Source organism: Porites lutea, chromosome 13, assembly GCF_958299795.1.
Source record: "Porites lutea chromosome 13, jaPorLute2.1, whole genome shotgun sequence".
NCBI classification, from domain to species: domain Eukaryota; kingdom Metazoa; phylum Cnidaria; class Anthozoa; order Scleractinia; family Poritidae; genus Porites; species Porites lutea.
In genome coordinates this window covers 21,134,452-21,157,977 of record NC_133213.1, presented here as the reverse complement: position 1 = coordinate 21,157,977, position 23,526 = coordinate 21,134,452, and the positions used below count along the sequence as shown (strand labels likewise).

General features: G+C 39.9%; 3 protein-coding genes across 3 annotated transcripts in view; 1 reads left to right on the top strand and 2 right to left on the bottom strand.

The window, feature by feature from the left end:
- Window positions 1-608: 608 nt before the first annotated feature.
- Window positions 609-2,295, bottom strand: LOC140922534 (uncharacterized). The gene is made up of 3 exons (XM_073372513.1): window positions 1,924-2,295; window positions 1,390-1,590; window positions 609-947 (listed from the first exon to the last, which is right to left on the bottom strand). The coding sequence occupies exons 1-3, from the start codon at window positions 2,293-2,295 to the stop codon at window positions 609-611; spliced, it is 912 nt and encodes a 303-aa protein (XP_073228614.1).
- A 7,408-nt stretch (window positions 2,296-9,703) lies between these two features.
- On the bottom strand, window positions 9,704-12,099 carry LOC140922533 (uncharacterized). The gene is made up of 2 exons (XM_073372512.1): window positions 11,868-12,099; window positions 9,704-10,713 (listed from the first exon to the last, which is right to left on the bottom strand). Exons 1-2 carry the CDS (start codon window positions 12,007-12,009, stop codon window positions 9,704-9,706), a joined length of 1,152 nt encoding a protein of 383 aa, XP_073228613.1. The 5' UTR covers window positions 12,010-12,099.
- A 1,371-nt stretch (window positions 12,100-13,470) lies between these two features.
- LOC140923708 (dynein axonemal heavy chain 6-like) overlaps window positions 13,471-23,526 on the top strand; it is a 69,779-nt gene continuing 59,723 nt past the window's right edge. The window contains exons 1-10 of the mRNA XM_073373784.1: window positions 13,471-13,772; window positions 14,277-14,309; window positions 15,427-15,878; window positions 17,020-17,232; window positions 17,641-17,695; window positions 18,259-18,393; window positions 19,228-19,366; window positions 20,148-20,286; window positions 21,537-21,726; window positions 22,251-22,435. Coding sequence (XP_073229885.1) covers window positions 13,581-13,772; window positions 14,277-14,309; window positions 15,427-15,878; window positions 17,020-17,232; window positions 17,641-17,695; window positions 18,259-18,393; window positions 19,228-19,366; window positions 20,148-20,286; window positions 21,537-21,726; window positions 22,251-22,435 — 1,733 coding nt within the window. The 5' untranslated portion in view covers window positions 13,471-13,580. The remainder of the gene's footprint in view (window positions 13,773-14,276; window positions 14,310-15,426; window positions 15,879-17,019; window positions 17,233-17,640; window positions 17,696-18,258; window positions 18,394-19,227; window positions 19,367-20,147; window positions 20,287-21,536; window positions 21,727-22,250; window positions 22,436-23,526) is intronic.

Sequence of the window (23,526 nt, the reverse complement as noted above, 5' to 3'; positions counted from 1 at the left end):
TTCTTGCACTGATAAGAGCTCTTTTACTTCTTTTTTTAATACTACCTCAACTTTCTTACATTGCACCATGTTATAGTTTTTAAAACTAATATACAAAAGTATTGAAGATACTGTTGATACTTCGGTCTTGATATGAAATAATGGGGCTCGGTCAAACCCACATCTCAGTGATTAGACTCGTCCTCATAGTTCAATAAATCGTCCACTTTGGTAAAATTTGTCTCCCACCTCACTTCTAATATCGAACACTCCAACGTACTTACTAGTTTGTTAAGTACGTGTGGCACTTTTTTCGAGCCGAGCTGACCTGCTTTTTCTACTGAAGTATTAAGTCAGTTGCAGTTGTTAATTGCAGTTGCTGATCGATGATCTGTGGTGTGCGCATGTGCATAACAGGCCAGGTCAGTAGGTTTATTCATTCATTCATTCATTCATTCATTCATTCATTCATCTAAGAAACAAACCACTTTCGAAGTGATCTGGCTTCATAAAGGTCCAATAATTTATCAAAACGCGGCCTATAATAGAGAGAAATTGACCATTATTTTTTTTGGCTACTAAGAAAACATCTTTACCAAAGGAACCGAAATGTTCTCTTCCAGTAGTATTTACTTGTCAGACTTGTCAAAAGAATAACCTTCAAAAAAAGAAAACCTTTTCATTTGTTCATACACTGTTTTCTTTTGATTTTCAGTCCATTCTACAAAGTCACGTGTTATAGAAGGAACTGGGTCTACAGTGTTCGCGCAGTCCAGGATATAGTTCTCCGAGCACGTGATTTGTAAGAACGCGCATATTTTTCTCAAAGTGTCCGCTGGTCGTTTCACTATTTCCATGCTAGGGATGTCTAGAACTCGGCCGGGAAAGGAAATTCTGGCCTTGTTGCATCCTTCCGCCCAGTTAAAGTACTGGCTTATTTTATCGTCAAGTATCTCAGGAGCATTAATCTGCTAAAATACATCAGAAAGAAGATGATAATGTTAACAAGAAACGATAAGACGATAAGTGCTTATAATCCTCTGGTAAGACTATTCCCTCGTTTATCCATCTCAGTCATTTCGGGGGAGGAATATGTTGAAAAAGTATTTATTTATTTATCTATTTATTTTGTTTTAATCAGTTTTTCTCTTAAGGTGGATTTCCACTGTCGCGTGAAATTTATGTGCGCACGCACCTAAAAATTACGCAAAAGTATAAATCCACCCTAAGCCGAATTAATATTAACCTCCAAATCGTTTCCAGGCCCCGAGGCCTTTCCCTCACAATAGCTAAAAGTCCTGGGAACGAATTTGCCATACTGTACTATTTTCTTTTTCTTTCTTTTTTTTGTTGAATGCACTCAGATTTGATCCAGAACCTGTACGTTATATACGCGTCACTGCAGCTTACCTTTGTTTCATGAGTCCCATCCCGACCTTTGACCTGTCTATGTTGTAGGGTCATGGTCGCAATGTTATCAAAGGGATTTCTCACAACGTGAACAAATTTCACTTGGGCTCCGGACGCTTTCTCCAAAAGGTGAACTGCATCGACTCCATTGTCCGAGGTCATCGCACTAGCAGTAAAGGCTCCCGACTTATCACCGATTATCTGTTGATGAAAGAATGCTTTTGAGAGGCTGTTTTACGCGGAGCGCACACTCCACTTCCTTGCGCTAGCGGTAAATAAATCCCCCGCGGTTTTTATTTTCATACGCGCGCTCGACGATCTCTTAAGAGAAAATAGAGGGTCTGTGAAAAGGCTAGGACACTTCACGTTCTTCGCATGTATTCCTATCAGCAGATATAAAACTGATCGCATATTGTAAAGTCTTCCTTTGCGTTTTCGCAAGCCAGTATTCAAATTTTCTAATCGGAAAATCAATATAAAACAATACAGGTCTCACGGCATGATTCATAAAAAAGAAAAATGACACTGTTTTACCTCAATGTACGTGTCGAATCCTCCTTGCCATTGATTCGGGACATAATATCCGTATGCGGACGACTTGTTTACGACGGTATCGTTAAACACACGTGATCTTCTACCGTGTAAAACAGCGCGATGTGAAGCACTAAACATCGTGTCGTAATAAGCGTATATTGAGTGCTGCATCCACTGATCTGTTCTCGCTTTCCATCGATTAAAAGCCATTGTCTCGTCTGAAATAACCATGTGCGGATGAGCGTCCAATAGTGAACCGAGGAGGCTGTGACGACTTCGTGGGTAACCAATGAAAAAGACGATAGTGTTCACGTGACTGTAAGCCTTGTACAAGTCGCTCTGTGAGATGACTTCGTCTATGAGAGAAAGCATTAAAAAGCTTAGCTGTCTCACGTAACTCTTTCTATATCCTTGTTAGTGGGACCATGCCGTGTTTACATTTAGGGCCTAATAAAACATTTTCACATGACGTCACGGCGGCCAAATTGGTTTTCCAAAACAACGAAATAACGGCCATGTTGGTGTTCCAAGTCAATCCTGCTGGAGTTGATCATGAACTCTTTTATTATGTAAACGCTTTCTTTTGCTTCAGAAAATTTGCGTAGACGCTGGCCACGTGAGTGAAAACGCTCTTTATCATCTTTTAGGTACTTCAGTCTCTTCATCTCGTGCCAGATCTGTCGCCTCAAGCCTCGTTACTAAGAGATCTGGGCACGAGATTAAGTCTCCAGATGATTTCTTTCTCGCAAATTTGTCCGTCACTAAAATGACTGTTCAAATTCCTGTGAAAAAGATTCACCCCAAACGAAAAAGCCACTTAATGTGAGCGTGTGTGTGATAAGCGTGAGCGTGACATGTGAAATCATCTCATGATTTGCGTGATTGAGCGCAAAAGTGATAAGTGGCAGCCCGGGCACACTCAATAAAGTTTTATACGAGGAGGGTTCGTCCCGAAGTCGACCAGCCCTTACCCTTTCTGTCGCGTCTTTTCTCGCGATTTTTAATTATGTTAATGTATTTTCTTTGTTTTAAAACACGTGACTTTAGAATGTTGCGGTCGGTCACAAAATTTTGAGCCTAAGCGTCGATCGATGTTTTCGCGTGGATTTTATTTTTCTCTTTTGTAGTTTGTTGGTTCAGTTTGATAATACGGTTTTGCACAAAAAAGTTTTTTCAAGTATCGATTATCGTCGATGTATTTGTTTTTGCCCGTGAAGGAGAGGTGAAAGGAAACTGTGAATTGAACAAGATTTAATGAGGACTAGAAATTTGTACTAAGTGTGTGACCTTCTAGTCGAAGTTCATCACACTTTCATAGACTATTTTTGACGGAAATCTGGGGTAACCCTTTCATATACCTTCTACAAGCAAATACTAAGTACCACTTTCACATACCTATATTAATTAAGAACGGTTTTAGGTAAGAATAAATCACTAAACTAGGAAGTCATACCGTTAAATTGCGTCTTTTAGCCTTTTCATATCGAAATGACACTTTTCCCTGCCCTTTCATTTACTTCAACTAATGAAATCCTGAAAACCTAAAACTTGAGGAGGCGGGGGTCTTCCTCTCTATGCCATTACAGGGGGTATCCCCTGGGGTGGCAGTTACCCTATACGTATATTTCTTTACCTGTATTGGTATTGTCTACAGTTTCTCTTGCAGGTTCACCATTCAAAACGGTGAAATCGATGTTGAGTGTTTTGCCTGTGAATACAAAAACATACAGCTCAAGATGACGTTGGCATTAACATAACCATCAGTCATAGGCTCCTGATATAGCTTAATTACAAGAAAGATAGTCATAATCAAAATCACCAACCTCCGCTTTCTCGTCTAGTATGGGCAGAAGGTTACAGACACATGCGCAGGTTAAAGCCCGTCAACACTGGCACTTCCATAGGGCAATTGTCTCAATATTTTGAAGCTATGTGCAAACGGGCAAAACAACTGCCAACATTGTTGGCGTGGCTAAGTTATTGACCTGTGCAACAGGGCGTGCAAACGAATGCAACTTGTAACACCCGACGATGTGAGTTGTTGGGAAATAGTGTTACGTCCGTTTCCCGGGGGGGTGAAGCACTTGGGTTAATGTTTGCTGGGTATGTACCGCTAGCCTCTCAGAGTCCCTGCCCCGAGAATCGTCCCATTTTGATCCCTACTTACCCCAAAAGTCCGAAAATTTGCGACCCCATTCTAGTAACTCTACTGAAAATGCGACCCCATTATAGTCACTCCAATCGTAAAAATGCGACCCCATCCATCGGCACATTCCTATTAGTCTCTTGTAAGGGAGCACCCCCTCCCCCCCCCGGTCCGTTTGCACGGGGCTTAAGTGTCACTGAGTGCTATCGTTGGTGTTTGTGAAGCGTGGCTGAATCCCTGCTGGCAATTCAAAACAAATCGCGAGAATTTCTGCTTCCCGATGCCAACAACATGTGGTGGAGAGCAAGCAATCACACGACGACCAGCCGGTCTGACAACAACAATTAACGTCAAAAACAATTAGTTTGGGCAGAAGAAAAACAATTGTTTTTTGACGTCTGAGTTTGGGGAGCAACAACAAGGAAACTTTGGCTTGTGCAGATGGTTATACCAGCAGACGGAATGCGAAAAATTTTCTTGACTTTCAACTCCTGCTACTTGAATGAAACTCACCCTAACCTGCCATCAAGGGGTCCTTTGACGCCGGTTTTTCTTTATGAGATACCCGCTGATTTCGTGCTCTTCCGCGAAAAAAAAAACAACAATAACAAGCCTAATCGTAGGTTAAACTCACCACTATCACTTCCCGTCTTCGGCTGAGTTGCGTACCGATCTTCACTCCAGAACAAAATAGCCAGAAAAAGTCCGACTATAATCCCAACCAAAATCTCGCGAAGTTTTATGAACGAAAGCCACCACATCAGTGCCCTAGTGAGGAGGAAAAAAGTATATTTTTTTATGATGGCTGACCTCGTGCTGCCATGAAAATGGCGACTGATGTCATATCGACTGAAGTTCTATTACGAAACGCATCCCTTGAAAAAGGCTCAAACATTTCTAAATATTTCGAGATACCGTTTAAATAATTATAGTTTTTTGTTAGTTTTAAAACTTGAATAAACTGACTTTGAATCACTTAGAATACGCCGTATTTTTTCTTAATAGAAATGTGGTGGTGCATTTTAAGCCTGGTCCATGGCCTGGCAGTTAGCATTAGGGCGAGTTTCCATTCGATGCAGACAGAAAAATGCTTTTGCCGGCGTTCAGATTATTTTAGTGTTCGGAATAGTTTATTTAAAAAGTTTTCAGATATCAGAGATAAATGGAGAGATGCTGGGCACTACTATTTGTGAAGCAATTTGTGCGTACGTTTATAGTTAGAAGAAAATGTGCCGCCGATTGAAGAATTTAAACTTAAAATTTACATTATCTGCATATTTGTGGGAAATGAAAATACTAAACAAAGCTCTTCCACCATTCCTTGCGGCGAAGAATATTTTCAGAAAAAAAAAACAAAGATATATTCATAAAGGCGACAACGATGATGCTGATAATAATGATAATAACGAACGACCTTACCTCTTCATATTCCAGTTCATCGATTAGAGAAATAAAACTTAATGATATTTTTTTAACTCAATCACCTGACTTGTTAAATGCTTTGATTCAATGATCATTTCTCATCCATAAGACCTTAACTTGCTAACGACTTCCCATTGTCTAATAGCAATGACACCTGTCATCTGGAATGTGTCAAAGACATTGATAATAGATTCGAGTTCCGCCCTACTAATAGAGTGTCTTCATATGACGTCACGGCAGCCATATTTGAAACGACGGCCATATATGTTGGTGTCCCAAACCAGTCCTGTGGAAGTTGAACTCTTTTCTTTATGCAAACGCTTTCTTTTGTTCCAATAAATTTGCATAGATGTTGGCCAAGTAACTGAAAACACTCTTCAGTAGACAGGCTACTGAATAAACTAAATAAGTCCAAAGGGGCTGGTCTCGATAAGATATCAAGTTGGCTTATTGGAGATTGCGCTGACCTTATTTCGCCATATATTTCAACTAATTATTTTTAATTGCCTGATAAATGGAAATTGGCCAAAGTTACCCACATATTCAAACAGGGTGATAGAGGTGACATGAATAATTATCGCCTAATTTCAGTGTTTTCAGCTATAGCAAAATTCTTTGAGAGAATAATTTATAATCAGATTTCTTCCTATTTATCCAAAAGTAATATTCTGTCAAAATATCAGTCTGGTTTTCGATCCCTTCACTCAACTGTGACCGCTTTACTGGAAGCCACAGATAATTAGGCCTTTAAAATCATGAGATCGTGGCTATGTTAACGCCGTTTTCTTTTTAGATCTAAAGAAAGCAGTTTGACACAGCCAACCACTCTATTTTATTATCCAAACTATATTCATATGGAATCAAAGGAAATACCTACGAATTGCTCTCTTTACTGACTTAGACAATCGTACGCATGTAAAAATACGCTGTTAACGGTTTCCTCTCTAAAAGCTGCACCCTAACTTGTGGAATCCCCCAGGGGACAATACTAGGGCCTTTGTTGTTTCTCTTGTATATTAACGACTTACTGTCTTACTTACTTATTGTCTATCAAATTCACAAACTGAAATGTTTCCAGATGATATTCACCTAACGTGTGCTGTCAAAGACATCTGCTCCATTGAGGTTTCTTTAAATCGGGATTTGTTAAATATAAAACGCTGGCTTATTGCCAATAAAATGACTCTATAACCATGTATAAATAAAGGTAATGATGATGATGACGGTATAACGATGATGTTGATGATGGTGATGATGATGATGATGATGATGATGATGATGATGATGATGATGATGATGTTGATGATGATGATGATGATGATGATGATGATGGTGATGGTGATGGTGATGGTGATGGTGATGGTGATGGTGATGGTGATGATGATGATGATGTTGATGATGATGATGATGATGATGATGATGAGGAGGAGGAGGAGGAGGAGGAGGAGGAGGAGGAGGAGGATGACGATAATGATGAACAGAATAACAAGTAATGCTCGCCTGCAACATTTAACCCCTGCTTGACTGGAATTATGCATCGCTGGTTTTCAATAGTCTGTTTAATAAATTAGAAATGTCACAATTCATAAATTTGTTATCTCCTTCAGTGAAAAAAAGAATTAGCTTGTAGAAAAAGGATTACCTCTATAGAATGAAGTCATGGTGCATTGCCTTAATTAAATAAAATTCGTCTTTCACACGCAAGCATAGGCAGAACTTTTAACTACTAGTTCGCATTTAGCCCGCCCACCGAAATTATCCCTGTGGATTCCTATGCCAAACTTTAAAAGAACATAACTTCCATTAACTGAACTCACAATTCCCAAACTTTGAAAATCTCTCTGCTTAGTTAAATCCACCACGTTTACTTGTATGATTTTAAAACGCTTACATTAGTATGATAATCGCGATGATCGCCCGGATATTAATGAAGCAGAAAGCCGCGTAAATTGTAGGAGGACATCGACGGTTGAATCTGAATACCGCTCAGGACGGAAAAAAAATTGATACTACAGAATTGTTTTCACTTTTTATCTAAAGTATAAATCTGCGTGCTCTACAACTGAACAAAATTTTCTAACTTAACTATCGATAACTATATATCAGCAACTTAAATACTTTTTTCGTTAATGCTTGAACGTTAGTTCACTTTTAAACGTACAGGTGCCTATGTAAGTACGAAATAAGGGTAAATTTTGTTAAAGGGACTGTGGGGTGTCATGGCTGACTAATATTTTTTCAATATTGCCAAATACGCTTCGTTGTATAATAGCCATGGAACTGAACGTTAGTGAAGAAACTACATGTGAATAATTACAACATCACAGCTTCGTGTTAAACAAGTATGTCTCCCAAGCATTTAATATAAAACGTTACAAAAACAAAACTATTTAACTTTGAATTACTTTTAGGCCTAACAAGCTTTTTCAAAAACCAAACGCAATTACAATCCGTTTCAATCTTTATCAAGTTCGTCTATCCATGCCTGGCCTTTTGTATTTGTTGTCCACCTTCCTCTTATCGGGCTTTTAACATTTTGAACGGATATGTTAATGTTCCACTCTATTTTGTAGCAGCTCTTAATGTTTGGATTTTGATAAATTTCGTGACTGCACACAGCTCCTTCAAGGTGACTTACCTTTTGGTCTAGCAAAGAGGAGTACTGTATATAAAATTCAGTAATGATCCTGTATGATTCGTTTCACTTTGTCTTTATCAGCAATATATGAATCCTTCTTCGCGTTTCAATTGGAAAAGTTACATTGCCAAGGAAACTCCTTAAAGGGAGCCTTGTTACATCAAACGTACAACACCTATACTTTCTCATCCTAACGCTTGGCATTGTTATGTGTAAAACAAACAAATGCATCAAAGGATTAAGAACGTTCCATCTTTAAAATCTTCGCTGTTTAACATCTTCGAAAATGAAATAACACATAAGAGCAAAAAAAAAAGAAAACAGTTCTGGCGAGATCATTGTTAAAATGGTTTAGCCGACACGCACTCCAAAGATAATTGCAAGTTGAACTGAACAGCAGACACTTCAGTCACTACAGTGCTCAAAAGAAAACATTACTGGCGAGAAGAGTCCATTGATCATTGAGTTTAATGCTGTGTTTTTAAGCGAGTTTCACTAAGAGAATTTTCTTGAACTTGCTTATATTTTATGTGTCAATTACAGCTTTATTTGACTTTAGCTTGTGGGATTAAGTGAAATAATAAGGCTATCTCTATGCGTTAAATTTGCGAATTTTTTGCAAGTAACACGTTGTTGCCCCGCGATGAACTGCTCAATTTGCATAATATTTTTCATTTCTCATATTGATTGTAAAGCAAGACCTGAATTTCTTGGACAAGAGCTCTCTGTATCGTTCCAACCGAGGAAACCCATGCGTTGGATTTGCTTTTCGTATACTGCATGTTTGAGTTAAGTTGCGTTTTGAGTGAACTTTAATCAAGATGTTCTGATAATTTTTTCAACTTTCATATTGGAGCGCACGCGCGCGTAGTTTGCTGGGAGCTCCTCGTAACTGCATTAATGAACAAGTTGTACTGCTGACAACTCCGAAAAAATATAAGGGAGAAGCAAAATTAAACCAATGTGCCCTTAATTGGCCAGAAAACTAAAACGCCTCCTTGTCTTACTTTATTTTATTTATTCAATTTTTATTATTTTTATTTTCCTGTAAATATATTACTTACACCGAACTAAAACTCACTGAAAGCAGTGCTTGAATTTTCCAACTGCATTCAAAAAAATTTGACTTAACTTTTAAACTTAACGCTTCAACTAATATCTGATCAGCATTCAAATTCGTGCTTGGTCCTCTTTCCTGAATACTTACTCCTGTTTTATAATAAGTGGGTACTAGTCTTTGCTCCTATTCATGATCATTTACTCTCCGATCCCAACGGTCCAATGTTCACGCTGTAAACAAGAGCGGCATGTAACCCTGGCTTTGAAACCTATCTGATATATAACGATCCACTTTCGAGATCCGGGCGCGGCGCTACTTCGTTCTGTTATAGAAATCCTCGTCCCACCGAAATTATCGTTCTTCATGTGTGAACAGAAGCTCTATCCTATATTGAGAGCTATTCGTTTCAGTGTGAACACGTAAAAGTGCACTTTTATAGCCGTTTAATCGAATACTATGAATAGTTTACCCAAAATCTTGAAAGAGTTATTGTGAAGTCTTCACCTTTTTATGATTATTCCCTATCTAATTCGGTGGCGGTCTGTCGTCTAAATACTTGTGGAGCTGTGTTATAGGAGAGAGATGAACTTGAGCTACTAGAATTCAACTCCTCTTGTGAACTTTTTAAAGAAATAAGCGGATTATATAACGCTGTTCTTTGAATGTCAGAATGGAGTACAATTCTAGGACACATCGCACTGAGATTTGCGTAACAGAAATGTGAAATTAAATGCATGTCATTTGGTAATCTAGTCTTTTTTCTTTCGTCCACTCCAAGATACCAGACGAAGAAGGTTCTTGTTCGCGACATGCAGAAGGCGACGTTTATCAACTGGAAAACAACGAGAACAATCGAGATATCGACGAGGACTATACTAGCTATCCACGCCACTTTAAACAAGCCAATGTCGGGAAAAGTGCACGTGACTAGGGTCTGCCTGTTCACGTGACAAACAAATAGCTCTTGTAAGTTGTAATAATTAAGCATTGGATAGGAGAGATAAAAACAAACAATAAAGATCAAAATGCCAAGATTAAGCATTAGCTTCGTGGTGTAGACTCTTGCAAGGAATTTTCTGCTTCCCCAGAAATCAACTTGACTGCTTAGGTCCTCGGAGAGTACTTCATAACTTTGTTCCTTTCTGCGATCACGAGGTGCAAACTCGCCTATAGGAGCTCCTGGAAATCTTTTTGAGATATCCACGATGAATCTTACAGAAGCACAGAGTATTTCTGACGCCCATGTTCTCCACAGAAGTGATGGAATGCTGCAAAGTGCAGCTTGAATAATAAAAGCGAACGGTAGAAGATTTTGATAAATGACTCGCCCTTCGCCCGGTTTGATGCCCATAATTGTCACCCCTGGAATGGCGTTGGGTTCACTTCCAGTTGCTCTGATGAGATTTTCCCGAAAGTCAGTCATGGACATGGAACAGTACGCTCTGTCGTAGTCCGCCTCTGATTGGCTGTAAGAAATGTTAATTCTAACGCTTCTGTTGATTGGCTGGCAAACGATGAAGGTGCCTGTTGAGGAAGGAAACGAGCAATTAAGCTAGTGATTATGGATTTTCTGGAGCGTTTTAATGAACTCAATCTTTAACAACTTTTTGTTTCGGTATTTCGCACAGTACACGTGTCATCGAGCGAAATAGTGAAACACAAAACCGGTTACAAAAAGAGCATTTTCTCTCATGTGGCAAGCAATTATTCAAATTTATTAGAACAAAAGAAAGACTTAACAGAAGAAACGAGTTCAACTCCCCCACGATTGGTTTGGAACACCAACATGGCCGTCCTTTTAATGTTCTGGGACACCAACATGGCGGATATGATGTCTCTATAGCCATCATGCTATGCAGTTTGGCCCAGAGAATAATATTGCGAATAAGATTCTGGTAAACGGACCACCTAACCCTCCCTTGGCCCGACATTTGTTACATACGAGAGAAGTCAATTTTAACCTTAGGCTGGGGAAGGGGTTTGCATAGGTTTTTATATCGCGAATAAGATTCTCCACCGACCCCTCCCTTGACCTGACATTTTGCCATACGATTAGAAGTTTGAGTTAACATTGAGTTTGGGTGGATAGTTTACTAGAAGCTATAGTTGATCCAAGCATGTCAAAAGTGCACGGGGGGGAGGGGGAGGGAAAGTTCTTCATTTTGAAGAGCTGTTGCGTCAGTGTCCCAACGACTATCTTCGGTGATCCAAGGGTGTCATAAGACCGGTTTTCAGGTGCGTGAAAAATTCCGTCGCGCCGTTTTTCCCGCCCCGATTGACTGCCCCTAGATCTCCGAGTATGTCCGATGACATGTCCGGCTGGAACTGAGAGGATAGTTAGAGAATGATGGTGCTTTTCGGCGGAAGCCGGGAAAATTTTTAAAATCAAGCTTGTTATTAAAATGAAGATGATACGCTTTACTGCACTAATGTTTATCTTTGTCAGGGAAACTCGAGACTGTAGCAAAACTGATACATCAACTAAAAAGCTTATTTTTCCTTCGTGTATTTGCTCAAAGCTATCTTCTGTTATTTCCGTAATAATAAATGAACATTGAGCGTGTCCAAGTTACTAGTACGAGGGTGAACTAAAGATTCAGAAAAAAAATAGAAAATGGTCTCCCGCCTCTCAAGTGCAGAAACCCCTCCCGAAAGCTACACCCAAATCGCCTACTTACCTATAAGAAACTCTTTAATAATGAGGAATAAGCCGATCAAGGCTACTGCGTAAACGGTCATTCGCCTTACAAGCGAGTCCAGGAAAGTTTCTGTTTTGATTTCCTCTTCCTGTCTGCGGTAGAATCTTTCACTTGAATCCATTAGATATTCCAGCTGCTCATTGAATCTTTCATCCAACCCTGGAGAGGCTTCAGATTATCAGACTATCATCAAGTTTTCACTAAGTTATTGCCGTTTTTAAACAAGCTTTAGACACTTCAGAAGAACCCGTCTCGGTAAGGGTCACGTACAGGAATGAAAAATTTGGTTTCAGTCGTCACACCGCCGTTTTGTCCACAAGAAGCTCTATTTTCCTTTTTCATCCGTCGAGTTAATTTCTTCAGCCGAATTTGCACCTTCTCAAATTCGAAGTAATCCTAAAGAAAAGATTAAAGGTCCCCAGCGAAAAGGAAGACTGTTAGCAACAATCGTTCATTGATTTCTGCTATTATCTAGCCAAGAAAGAATTTGCCTTTTCTCAACCAAACCAGTGAATCTAATTTAGTGGTGGCTTTGCTTGAATAAATTCTGTGAATTTCTACACCAAAGTAACATAATTTTACCGCCTTTCCGTCGTAAAATCCAGTGAACCGTTACTGCACGATGAGATAATTATAAAGAAAAACAGTGTTTGCGGAAATCTCTTGAAATATCAGTTTCAAGGATGATCTCAAACCGCCTTCGCGAAGACGACTAAATGCAAATCATTTTTAACTGCGAGACGCAGGCCGTAAGATGTCAGTTTTTTTTTTCAAGATACCTGTTCGACTCCTTTTATTTTGCAATCCTAAAGCAAGAAAGACAGAACTGAAAGAATTAACTCTTTGGACTAGAAAGTGCTGTGGCAAATTTACTTGTACTGTTATATGATAGTAGATTATAGGTAGAGCGAAAAGGTCTTTGGCAAATTTATTTCTGAAATTAGTCCAAAGATGAAATGGGGTATAGAGAATTGAGTGATCGATCGATCGTGGATGAAACTTTCAAAGGAACCAATGTCACAGCCTCAACGAACCGAGATGACAGGATCTACGCCCCTCTATGACATGGCGCAAGTACGTACGCGTAGTATCACAAGGAATTTCAAAACAACAGGTGACTCGCAAAGAGCGGAGAAAGTGCTATTATTATTTGAGTTTTTACGAAAATGACATTCAGTGGCGGATTTATTTATCTTTGGACATGCCTTTTGCCGAGAGTTCTCTTGAGTGCAAGACTCGATAAATAATGAATTGTGTGTAGCTACTTTAGCATTCATGCGTGAAAACGCAAACTTTGGTAATATTGTTGGCTAAAATAATGTGTAGTGGGTTAATATAATTGAATTAACAATGTTTTACCCAAATAAATATAAATTGAACTTATGAAAAAAAAAATGTTGCTTGTATATCAAGAGTGGGAAAAAATGAAGGTGGGAAATTCTATATCTTTCAATCGCTCTCCTCTCGCATGACATCGAGGCTGCCTCAGTTGACAACCACGGTTACGTAGCAACTTCATCCCGAAACAAAATGGCGGACAAAGTCTGGAACGTAAAGTTGTTACATCTCTCGTGTAGATGGTTCATTTTCGCAGTCTAGATGGTTTGTTAATGGATGTGTCCAGTTAATAATGAGATAAACCGCAAAGGAGGAACCTTTTGATTACAGCTCCGATTTTGTTTTCGCAAGATAATGGCTCAAAACGGTCCCAGCACTTTGGCTAACGGCAACAGAAAACCTGCAAACAATGGAAGGCCCGACGGGTTTTCTCTGCCTGGGATCGACCAAAATGAACTTCGTGCACGTATTTATGCAAAACCACAACTGAAACCAAATCCAAGGGCCCTTAGATTTAGCGGCCCGACTCCTGTGCAGCGAAAAAAGGTGAGAAAAAAGTCAAGTCGTTAAGCTTATAGAATTTCAATGTGAGATCAGAGTAAAGCAAGAAGTTTGCGTAGATTCCTTATCAAGTGCAATGATCTTAGTTTACATAACAAGTCGATAGTCATACGCTTGTCCAACTTACAGCATGTTTGATTAGAGGATCGGAGTGATGCGACGACAGGGACAGATCGCGATCTTTAAAATTCCCAGCAAATATACGATCAGCTTATAAGCTTGCACTCTATTGTCTCACTTAAGACTTATCCATTTTTTTGTTGTTGTTGTCGTTGTTGTTTTTTTGATAAGCTGCGACTTTCCTTTAAAACTTGCGGGTGTCAATTTATTGTGCCTGTTGAGGCAGAATATTGTGTACTCCCTGGACATGTAGTACATTATCAACCGTGCATGTTTGAACTAACTTCGGGAGACGTGCAGTCACTTTCGTTAACTGAAAGCTGCTGCTATCTCTGACAATTTCTTTTTTTATAATTGTTCCTCTTTTAGAATGTGCCAACAGCTCCTAGACTAGAGCCTCTGGTAAGTTGATAATACTTTCTTTGTATTGTGCAATAAGATGTTTGTGTTTGAGGCCAGCTGTTGGAAATAGTCAGTGTACTACGACTCTGTCAGGGCTGTCATTAAGTTTTGAAACAGCCATAGCAAATGAAGATTCACCTGTAACATCTCTCAAAAATTTATAGTGCCACCATTAGCTTTCCACTTTGATCACCAGTGACATCAAGTGAGCTCAGCCGTAACAGGTGTTACAGGTTACTGCCCTTAATGACAGCTCTGTGAGTGATTGAATTACCATTTCCTACAATATGATGGGGAGGGGGGGTTGTTATGTGGCAAGTGCAGTCACCCCAGGGGCAGATCCAGCATTTTTTTTAGGAGGGGGTGCACTTGTCTCTTGCTCTACTTCAACACCAATAAACCACATAGGTTTTTTTTTTGGCAGAATACCAGTTGTATTAGAAAACCGCAGGTCATCTCAGGGGGAGGGGGGTGCGCACCCCCTGCACCCTCCCCCTAGATCCGCCCCTGCACCCATGTATACTATCAATAATTACCAGGTGCATTAACCCTTTAAGCCCTATAGGATAGTGATCAGCGTCAAAATTATTTTCTCTGTGAAGCAGCGCCAATGTCGCTGCTCTGGCCCCCCAACAGACTCAACAAATTACCAGAAGAGCATTTCAAATTTTCTTTAATCTTTATTCATTTGGCAAATGGTCAGTGGCATTTTAAACAGGCCAATCATGGTGCGTACTCAAATCCTGGTACACAGGTAGGAGCCTTGAACAAGGATTTCGGCGATGTTTCACAAACAGACTTAACCATAAATTTAGTTCCGTCTGTGGCAGAGGCTACACAATGGGCCATAGGTAAAATACCAAAGACCGTCAATTTAAAGCTGAATATTTGCATAACTACATTTGTACTTCGTATGTGCCATTATTGGCCTCAGTCAAATGCCATTGTCGATTTGCCTATCAGTTTGAAAAGAAGTTGGAAACACGTTTCCCGTAATTTGTTGAGTCTGTCAGGGGCCCAGACATAATTAACTAACCGGAGTTAGATTGTGTCTGCCACACAAGCTTATAAGACAGTGGCTCTTCATAAATAATGAAATAAATAATGTTCTTTGCAGCCAAACCTTGCCAGATATCAAGAAAAGCAAAGAAGCCTGCCATACACATCTCCTGCAGGAAAGACAAAATCTCCAACACCTCCATCATCATCTGAGCCGGAGAAGAAAAAGACACGTCGAAGAGATGTTGTGGAACCCCTTGAACGTACAACATCTCCGTTACCAAACTTGCCTGATGACTTGAGAAGCAAGCAAGAAAAAATAGATTCTGTAGCTCAAGTGAAAGCTGTGAGTCCTCAGCGGCAGATGTCGCCGAAGCAGAAGGTCACTCAGTTCCAGGAGCCCATCATGAATGGAGGTGTGGCTGCACACAAAACTGATGTTATTCCTGAGGGGTTACGAGACCCACTTCAGATTATCAGCTTGATTAAAGAGAATTCAAAGCTTGGGTTTCTTTATATGACTCCAGCTGTTGACAGGTCGTCCATCTTGTACAACCCTTACAACCTCAAGTAAGTAAAGGACATCACTTTATTCATCAGGCCCCAGTTGTTCAAAAGCTGGATAGTGCTATCCACCAGATAAATCACTATCCAGTGGATAAGTATTAGGAATTTACCAATTGCACTATCCACTGGATAGAGATTTATCCGTTGGATAGTACTACCGTAAATCCTCTATTAAGCCCTCCCTCTCAAATAAGCCCCCCCCCCCTTTTCAGGGGAAGAAAGTTAATAAAGTTAATAAGCCCCCCCCCCCCCCCCTCCCTCTCTATTAAGGCCCCCTCTCCTCCCCTATTTATTCTTCACTAATAAATGATAGACTGTATCTATCAACCACGACTATAAAACTTCATGTGGACTGATCCAGGATGGTTTATTTACCAACTGGAAGATCGGATTTGATTCTGATCCTCAGCTGCATGACCTAAAACTTCTTGTACTTGAGCTTTTCCACTTTGCAATCTAGTTCTTTATGGAGAACTGATACCATTGTCGTTTTTAAATGAAATAAGCCCCCCCTCCCAAATAAGCCCCCCATCTCTATTAAGCCCCCCCTCAAATGGGCTTGAAATAATTAAGCCCCCTGGGAAGCTTAATAGAGGATTTACGGTATCCACCTTTTGAACAACTGGGGCCAGGGGCACAAAGTGAAATACCGAATTTCCTCAAATATTTAGCCGTCCCTCAATTAATTGCCTCCCTCAAGTAATCAGATTTTAAATTGAGGAAAATAGAATTACATGTTTTTTCATTATTATAAAGGAAACAACAATCACAGGAGTTTCAGCTTCTCTCATACAGTCATAGAACTAAAATGGGCCATCAGAACAAGAGGAAAAATGACAGTCAAAACTTCCCAAAGTTGATTACTCAAAGTGCCAAGATTTAGCGCTTTTTATTATAGGTGGTGGTTATTTAATGTTTGTATGAGAGGTCCACTATATTGCTGGAAAGCTCACATGTATTTTAATAGTTTGAATACGTGGTCCTTTTATGTAAGAGCTGGTTGAACAAAGAGGCTCGATTCAATTTTTAATGGCACAATCTTAGCCATGAAAGTTTATCTACATATGTACATGTACAGCACTGTATTGTATAAAGTAAATACATTGGAAGATTCAACTAAAAAGTCAAAATCTTATCTCATCAGTATTGTCAAACATAGTGAAATCAACCATTCCGACTACTACACAATCAGCAGTGAAGGAGTCACTCATATGCGAGACAATGAAGCAGAGTTTACTGCTCTGGAGCGTTGGGAGAAGGAGTACAAGGACTATAAACGCCTTGTTAAGATTCCAACATTTGCCAACTTCAGGATGTGGAAGGCCTTTGTTGTATGGAGAAAAAATGTCAAGACAAAGTAAGGTTTTGAAAAGTTGACTTTTCCCCTTGTCTCGTTCTCACATTTTCCCTTCTCTTTCCCTTCCATCCCTTTTCTTCCAGTTCCCATCCCCTTTTCCTATCCAGTTACCTTCATTTCATCTTTTTAGCGCTTATTCTAATATCTCCTGTTTCCCTTCCTATTTCTTCTAGTTTCTTCCCATTTTCTCCTTCTCTCCCTCATCATTTCTTCCACTCTGCACCTATATGACTGTATTTTCTGCCCAATTTCTACAATGTATTTTTCTTCCCTACTCTTTAACAATAATGCTTAACCTCTCATTTTACTTTGCATTTTCCACTTTAAAAATGTCTTTTTCCAAAGTTAAACTACTGCAGTACTAATAGACTTGTACATTATTAATTTTATCTTCTTTTTGATATTTAGAAAAATAACACAATGCAAAAACCAGCTGCAGGAAAATCTCTTTATTGTCAACGCGGTAAGATTTAATGATAAAGAGAGAAAATAAAAATGTAATTCCCCAAATCTACAAACTTACCTGACTTTTCAAATGGGCATCAAACTTGAATAAGCAGCATGTAGATTGCATGTAGATTCACCAGAATTTAATAGCATAATTTTGAGTGCCTGGTTTACCAAAAAAAAAAAAGACAGCCTGGCATATTCTGTCAATTTATATCATCTTGGTCTTTAAACTAAAAAAGAAGTGAGCAACACGTACTCCCTTTGGCATGTCATTTTCGATTTTGAATGGGTTGTACACCCCGGGGAGGGTGGGGAGGGGGGGGGGGTACTAAACATTTAGTTTTATACGGGGAGGCCCAACTCCTTACATGCACCGTTTTGTAGACCTTCTATTGACAAATGGTACCCCTTTCACCTACCTACCTCTAGTTTAGAACTTTGCAGTCCTTTTACTGCTGTAAATCCAGTATCTTTGAAATCTGAGTAAATGGCAAAACCAGAATGAACCAGGAGCCTTCTTACTTGTATGTTGTTTTGTACTGTAATATTAATAAGAGTTTTATGTTCCCTTTCTAGTCCTTGCGCCCTGCATTGTTGAATGTGCGTGAAATGTGTTACCGCATCAGTGACATGGGTCTCTGTAGAGTAGAGAAAGGACACACATACACTTTGGATGAATTCCGCAATGCCCAATTTGAACAACTGGAGGAAGTATGTATTAAAAATACAATTTTTTTACTAGTTTAATCATGTAATGTTAATGACATGCATGTCCTGACCTGTGTATTGCAGCTGAGGGTTTTAAATTGTCTTTTAAGTCATCCCCACAAAATAATGTTGATCAGTGGTCAATTTTGAAAATGTGGAGTTACATGACATTGTACATAATTTTACTTTTTACTACACTGTACTTAAATTTGGTGCACATCTGCAACCACGAGAACTGTGAGAGTAGAGAAGCTCCATAATCGGTAAAGAGGGGTCAATTTAATAAAACGTTTTCGAGTGTTATTTACAACTGTAGCTATTGTTTTAGGGTCTGAAAACAATAGCTACACTTGTACATTACACTTGTAAACGGTTTATTAAATTACCCCAGAACCCAATAAAACAAAACAGCAAAAGACAAACTTCAACAAATTGTTTATAACTATGTTACAAAGACAATATTTAGACTGATAATCCTTTTGATTTGGTATTCTTTCACTGTTCGTACAGTTATACAATATGAAGGAATTTTGGCTGGCTGAAATGATAAAATGCAATGGAACAATTCTGTTCTCTGAGCTATTACATTGTAAATCAAAATGACTCTTTTCAGGTATTCTTTGAATTCACAAATTTGGAATATTTCAAGCAAAAAATAATTATGTCAAATTTGGCATATTTGGAAACCCTTACATCTTACCATTTTTCTCTCTTTTTTTTTCTGAAAAATTCATAGTGGATAAATTTTCTACTTATGTTCTACGTTAGCTTTCTGCTACATGTACGTGTATGCCATGTTAATCGAATTGTGACCTAATGGTTGGTTTTCACTTGTAGGTTGCTGGTAGGTTAGCAGAGTTCCGTGATCTTGTCAAAGAAGTTGTTAGAAGCGCGTGTCGTACTGCACTTCTGGAAGCAGGTTTCACACCTGATGATTACTTTATGGACATGGACAGTCCCATGGGAATGTATGCAGGTGTGAATTATCTCTAGTGCTTAAGTGAAAACTTTTCTGTGGGGCTCGACCAAGGTGCAAAGAAAATCAATTTTACAGCTCACCATTCGGGCAAGCTATAGCTAGCATTTACCAGCCCAAGAGGCATTTTAACTAACCTGAATTTTTTTTCGATGATATTTTATCGGTAATTTTAATTCCCCCAAAAAGCCCTGTCGGGCAAGTTGAGAACAGAACTGACCAGCCCGACAGCACACTCCACTATCCCCCGCGCTATCGGACACGATTTTCTTTGCGTGCTGTCGACCCTGTTAAATGCAGTCAAAAAAGAGTAAACTTTTATTGGTATTGAAAACGTCACTTAAAAAGTGAACTAACATTTTTTCAATTTTTACCGGGTCTATTTGCACCCGCTCTATTGGACGAATGTAGGCGATTTCTCCTGGAGGTGAATTCGTAAGGAGTTTATCCAGTTTTAAATAGAGAAAGGAATATTCGTCGTCGTATGTTCGCGTCCTCCATAAAACATCGCATTACGTGTAGGAGGTTTCGTGTCGTAGTCGTGCAGTGGACGTCAAAGAAATGTACTAAAAAGCGTGATGCACTTGCAGAGCAGTTATTTTGCTTATTAAACCAATTGTTTTTGACGTTGTCGTTGCCGTCGAGATTACTTACGCTCCCTACTATCAGAAGCCATGAATACTACAGTTGGTTATGAAGAATTAGCTGGAGGATTGGAGCCAATCAGAAACGGCGAAATATTTTGTATGAATAATAATGTATATTGTATGTTGATTGATAGATGAGTACGGCGGTGCGCAGTCAATGTCATCTTATTTAATGCCAAGTGGATATGAGATGGATATGTATGGTGATGCGCCTGACAAGATGACTTACACTGAACAGGCAAACAAGAGGAGTCACTGTAAAAGACTCACAAGGTAAAGACTGCCTAATATACCGTAAATCCTCTGTTAACCCCCCCTCCCTCCCCCGTGGCTTATTTATTTCAAACATAATTATTTGAGGGGGAGGCTTATTTGAGCGTGGGGGAGGAAGGTATTTACTTTAGCAAAGACGATGGTATCAGTTCTCCATAAAAAACTAGAATACAAAGTGGAAAAGCTCAAGTACAAGAAGTTGGAGGTCATGCAGCCCAGGATGATAAACAAATACGAACTTCCGCCTGGGCAATAAAACATTCCAGATCAGTCCACACGAAGTTTTGCAGTCGAGATTGATTAATACAGTCTCTCATTTATTAGTGAAAAATAATTAAGGGAGGGGAGGGAGGGGCTTAAGAAAGAGGGGGTGGCTTATTAGTTTTCTTCCTTTGAAAAGTGAGGGGAAAGGGGGGGGGGGCTTTATAGAGGATTTACGGTACGTTTAAAGTAGTGTACAAGCTATAAATGACTAGCATAATAAATGTTTTCAAATGATATTTATAGTAGACGAGGTTACAAAACTCAGGATGGAAAACTGGGATCATTATACGTTTTTGGGAAACTGCCCACCTACCCCTCCCCTAAGTCAACATTTTGCCCTAATTGAGAAGTAAGTGTTAATGTTCGCTTAGTGGAGGGGTAGATGGGCAGTTTCCCAGAAACGTATGATGATCCAAAAACTGATTAACATACACAAGCCATCATGGAGTCTTTATCAAATGATGGAGTTTGACGTTTTGTTACGTCATTTTATAATGTGAGTTCAAAGTGTCCCATAGATCACGGGGAGCTCGTAACCGCAGGGCCCGATAAAAGTCCCGCCCGGTGTTCCGGGACAAGTAAATTTTCTTGCTCGGCATGCCAAGTAACTTTTTAAGCTTACTTCATGGGCTAAGGTCTAGACAAGTCATCTTCTAACAAAATCATTAACTGAGAAGAGCAAGAAGCAAGCAAAATGCAAGATCTGCTTGCCCAAAGGACAAGCTGGAATTCAAGTTTTTTTCAAGCCCTGAGCTAGCGTCCCTGTTCAAAGTTGGAGCCCGGCAATAGTAAGATTCCATGATGGAATCGAAAGCTTGCGAATGCTATTAAGTTTTCTATCGTGAAATTTAAAACCTCCTGTACTTTATATATCACTACGAAAGGATTAGGTAACTCTTTCTTTGGAAGAATTCAAATGACTTTGAATAGTTACGAGCTGTTTGAGTGTAATTCTTAATTTTACCATGCAACTTTTTTGTTTATAGCTTTATCCGACTTGCTGACTACCTCATCGTAAACACCATGCACGTGCTTGCGGCAAACTCTGTGGCCACCCTGCTGAATTATTTAGAAGAGCAACTTCAGCACACACCCACCCCTGCACAGATCCAAGGAACAAGTGAAGAGAAAGAGGATGGAGAAGAAAATCCCGAGGGGGAGGGGATAGAGCAAAAGGTACACCATTCATTAACATGATACAGGAGTACTATCCTCTGTTTCAAATTTGATCCCAGAAAACTTACAGATGTGTGGGCGATTTGAGATTTGCTTTTGCGGCTGGGTCCATGCTGTGTCCAAATACACTACTTTTAGGGCGTCTGTACACAGGTTACCATATGTGGTTCGAACATTTCTGTATTTTTCCGCCTTCAGTGGCGTCCAGGCCGAATTTCTCCCCGATTAGTAGGATAAGAGTGATAGCCTTCGATGGTTCCGATCTTCTGAGAGTGTTTCCGTATTTTCCATATGATCGCTTCATATTTTAATAACACGATCGGCCCAATCGTCCGGATAGAACTCAATTCTATCCAAACCACAGAGGTGATCTCAGTTGTTTGGGTCTTTTTCAATCGTGCGGGTAGTGTTTCCATATAATCGTCCCAATCGCTTGAACATTATTTGAAACGATTAGGGCAATCGGGACGATCATATGGAAACCAGGCTTAACATTTTTCCGTGGTTGTCTTTGTATCTAACAGGATGAACAAGGTGAACTCCACCCACTCTATACCACGGAGTTGCTTTTGGAGCCTCAAGCACTGCTCTTCTTTCCTGGGTTAGACGACTTTCAGGAAGGACTCGGGGAAGTGATCAAGAAGTTCCAGGATGCGGTGCTGAGTGTACAAAACCTTGTTCCTGATCCTTACTTTGATGCCTTCACACAGTAAGTCTGACATCGATCTAGGGTACATTTGATTTTAGTATAGTTACTCAGGTGATTAGAACGATTCGCCCGCTCTCATTCGTCGAGAGTTGCGTCATATGTCGCAATATTAGGGAGTTCAAGCAGTCATCTCGGCAACGGTTGCGAAAACGGCTCTTGAAAACATTGAATTTGCGCTTTTCCAAACTTCGTTAATCTCGTTCTGTTTCATTCAATTTGTCAAATGTTGATCTCAAAAGTGCAGCGTCACATATCGGATCGGTTTGGTGCCATACCTTGGTGTAGTGTGAACGGATCAATTTAGGTGCTGGGAAACTTCCCACCTACCCCTCCCCTAATCCAACATTTTGCCTTAAGTGAGAAGTAAGTGTTAATGTTGACTTAAGGGAGGGGTAGGTGGGCAGTTTCACAGGAACCTAAATTGATCCGTGCGAACACCTATCCGACCGCAGCGGAAGTAAATAAGTAGGAGCGAGGACTGGAACCCAGAGAAACGGAAGTGAATATTCAGGACTGAGGACTGGATTTTAGTGCAGCAAACCCTCTCGGTCAACCGCCTGCGCCGCTGCTGTTCACACTTTACCGGATAGTGTTAACATAGCCGAGGTATTCAAGGACAAGAACACGCGGAGGGATTCCTATCAATCATTAGGGAGCTTAAGCAACGACGACGGTGAGGTCAACGAGAACGGCAAAAAAACAGTAGGTTTAGATCGGCAAAACAACAACTTTGCACGCGCATTGTAAATTGTAATTTTTTTGTAATTTGTTTACCCACGGATCACTAAGGAGTTCATAAGAACTCGTTGAAACGTGTCCGTGCGTTCCAGGTCGAATTGGAATTTGAAAGTGTTGGTTTTTAAGGAGAGGGGAAAACCGGAGTACCCGGAGAAAAACCTCTCGGAGCAAGGGAGAGAACCAACAACAAATTCAACCCACATATGGCGTCGACGCCAGGATTCGAACCCACATTGGTGGGAGGCGAGCGCTCTCACCACTGCGCCACCCTTGCTCCCCATCATCAAGCTTTTTTGTACATTTCTTTGCCGTCACTGCACGACTAGGACGTGAAAATGCCTAATTTCACGACT

Excerpts from the sequence above, each read along its gene's own strand:
- LOC140922534 (XM_073372513.1), bottom strand. The coding sequence starts at position 2,295 with ATGCTTTCTCTCATAGACGAAGTCATCTCACAGAGCGACTTGTACAAG. Across the intron at positions 1,591-1,923 it reads GATTCGACACGTACATTGAG|ATAATCGGTGATAAGTCGGG; the intron begins GTAAAACAGTGT and ends TTTCATCAACAG. Across the intron at positions 948-1,389 it reads ATGGGACTCATGAAACAAAG|ATTAATGCTCCTGAGATACT; the intron begins GTAAGCTGCAGT and ends GTATTTTAGCAG.
- LOC140922533 (XM_073372512.1), bottom strand. The coding sequence starts at position 12,009 with ATGGATTCAAGTGAAAGATTCTACCGCAGACAGGAAGAGGAAATCAAA. Across the intron at positions 10,714-11,867 it reads TATTAAAGAGTTTCTTATAG|GCACCTTCATCGTTTGCCAG; the intron begins GTAAGTAGGCGA and ends CTTCCTCAACAG.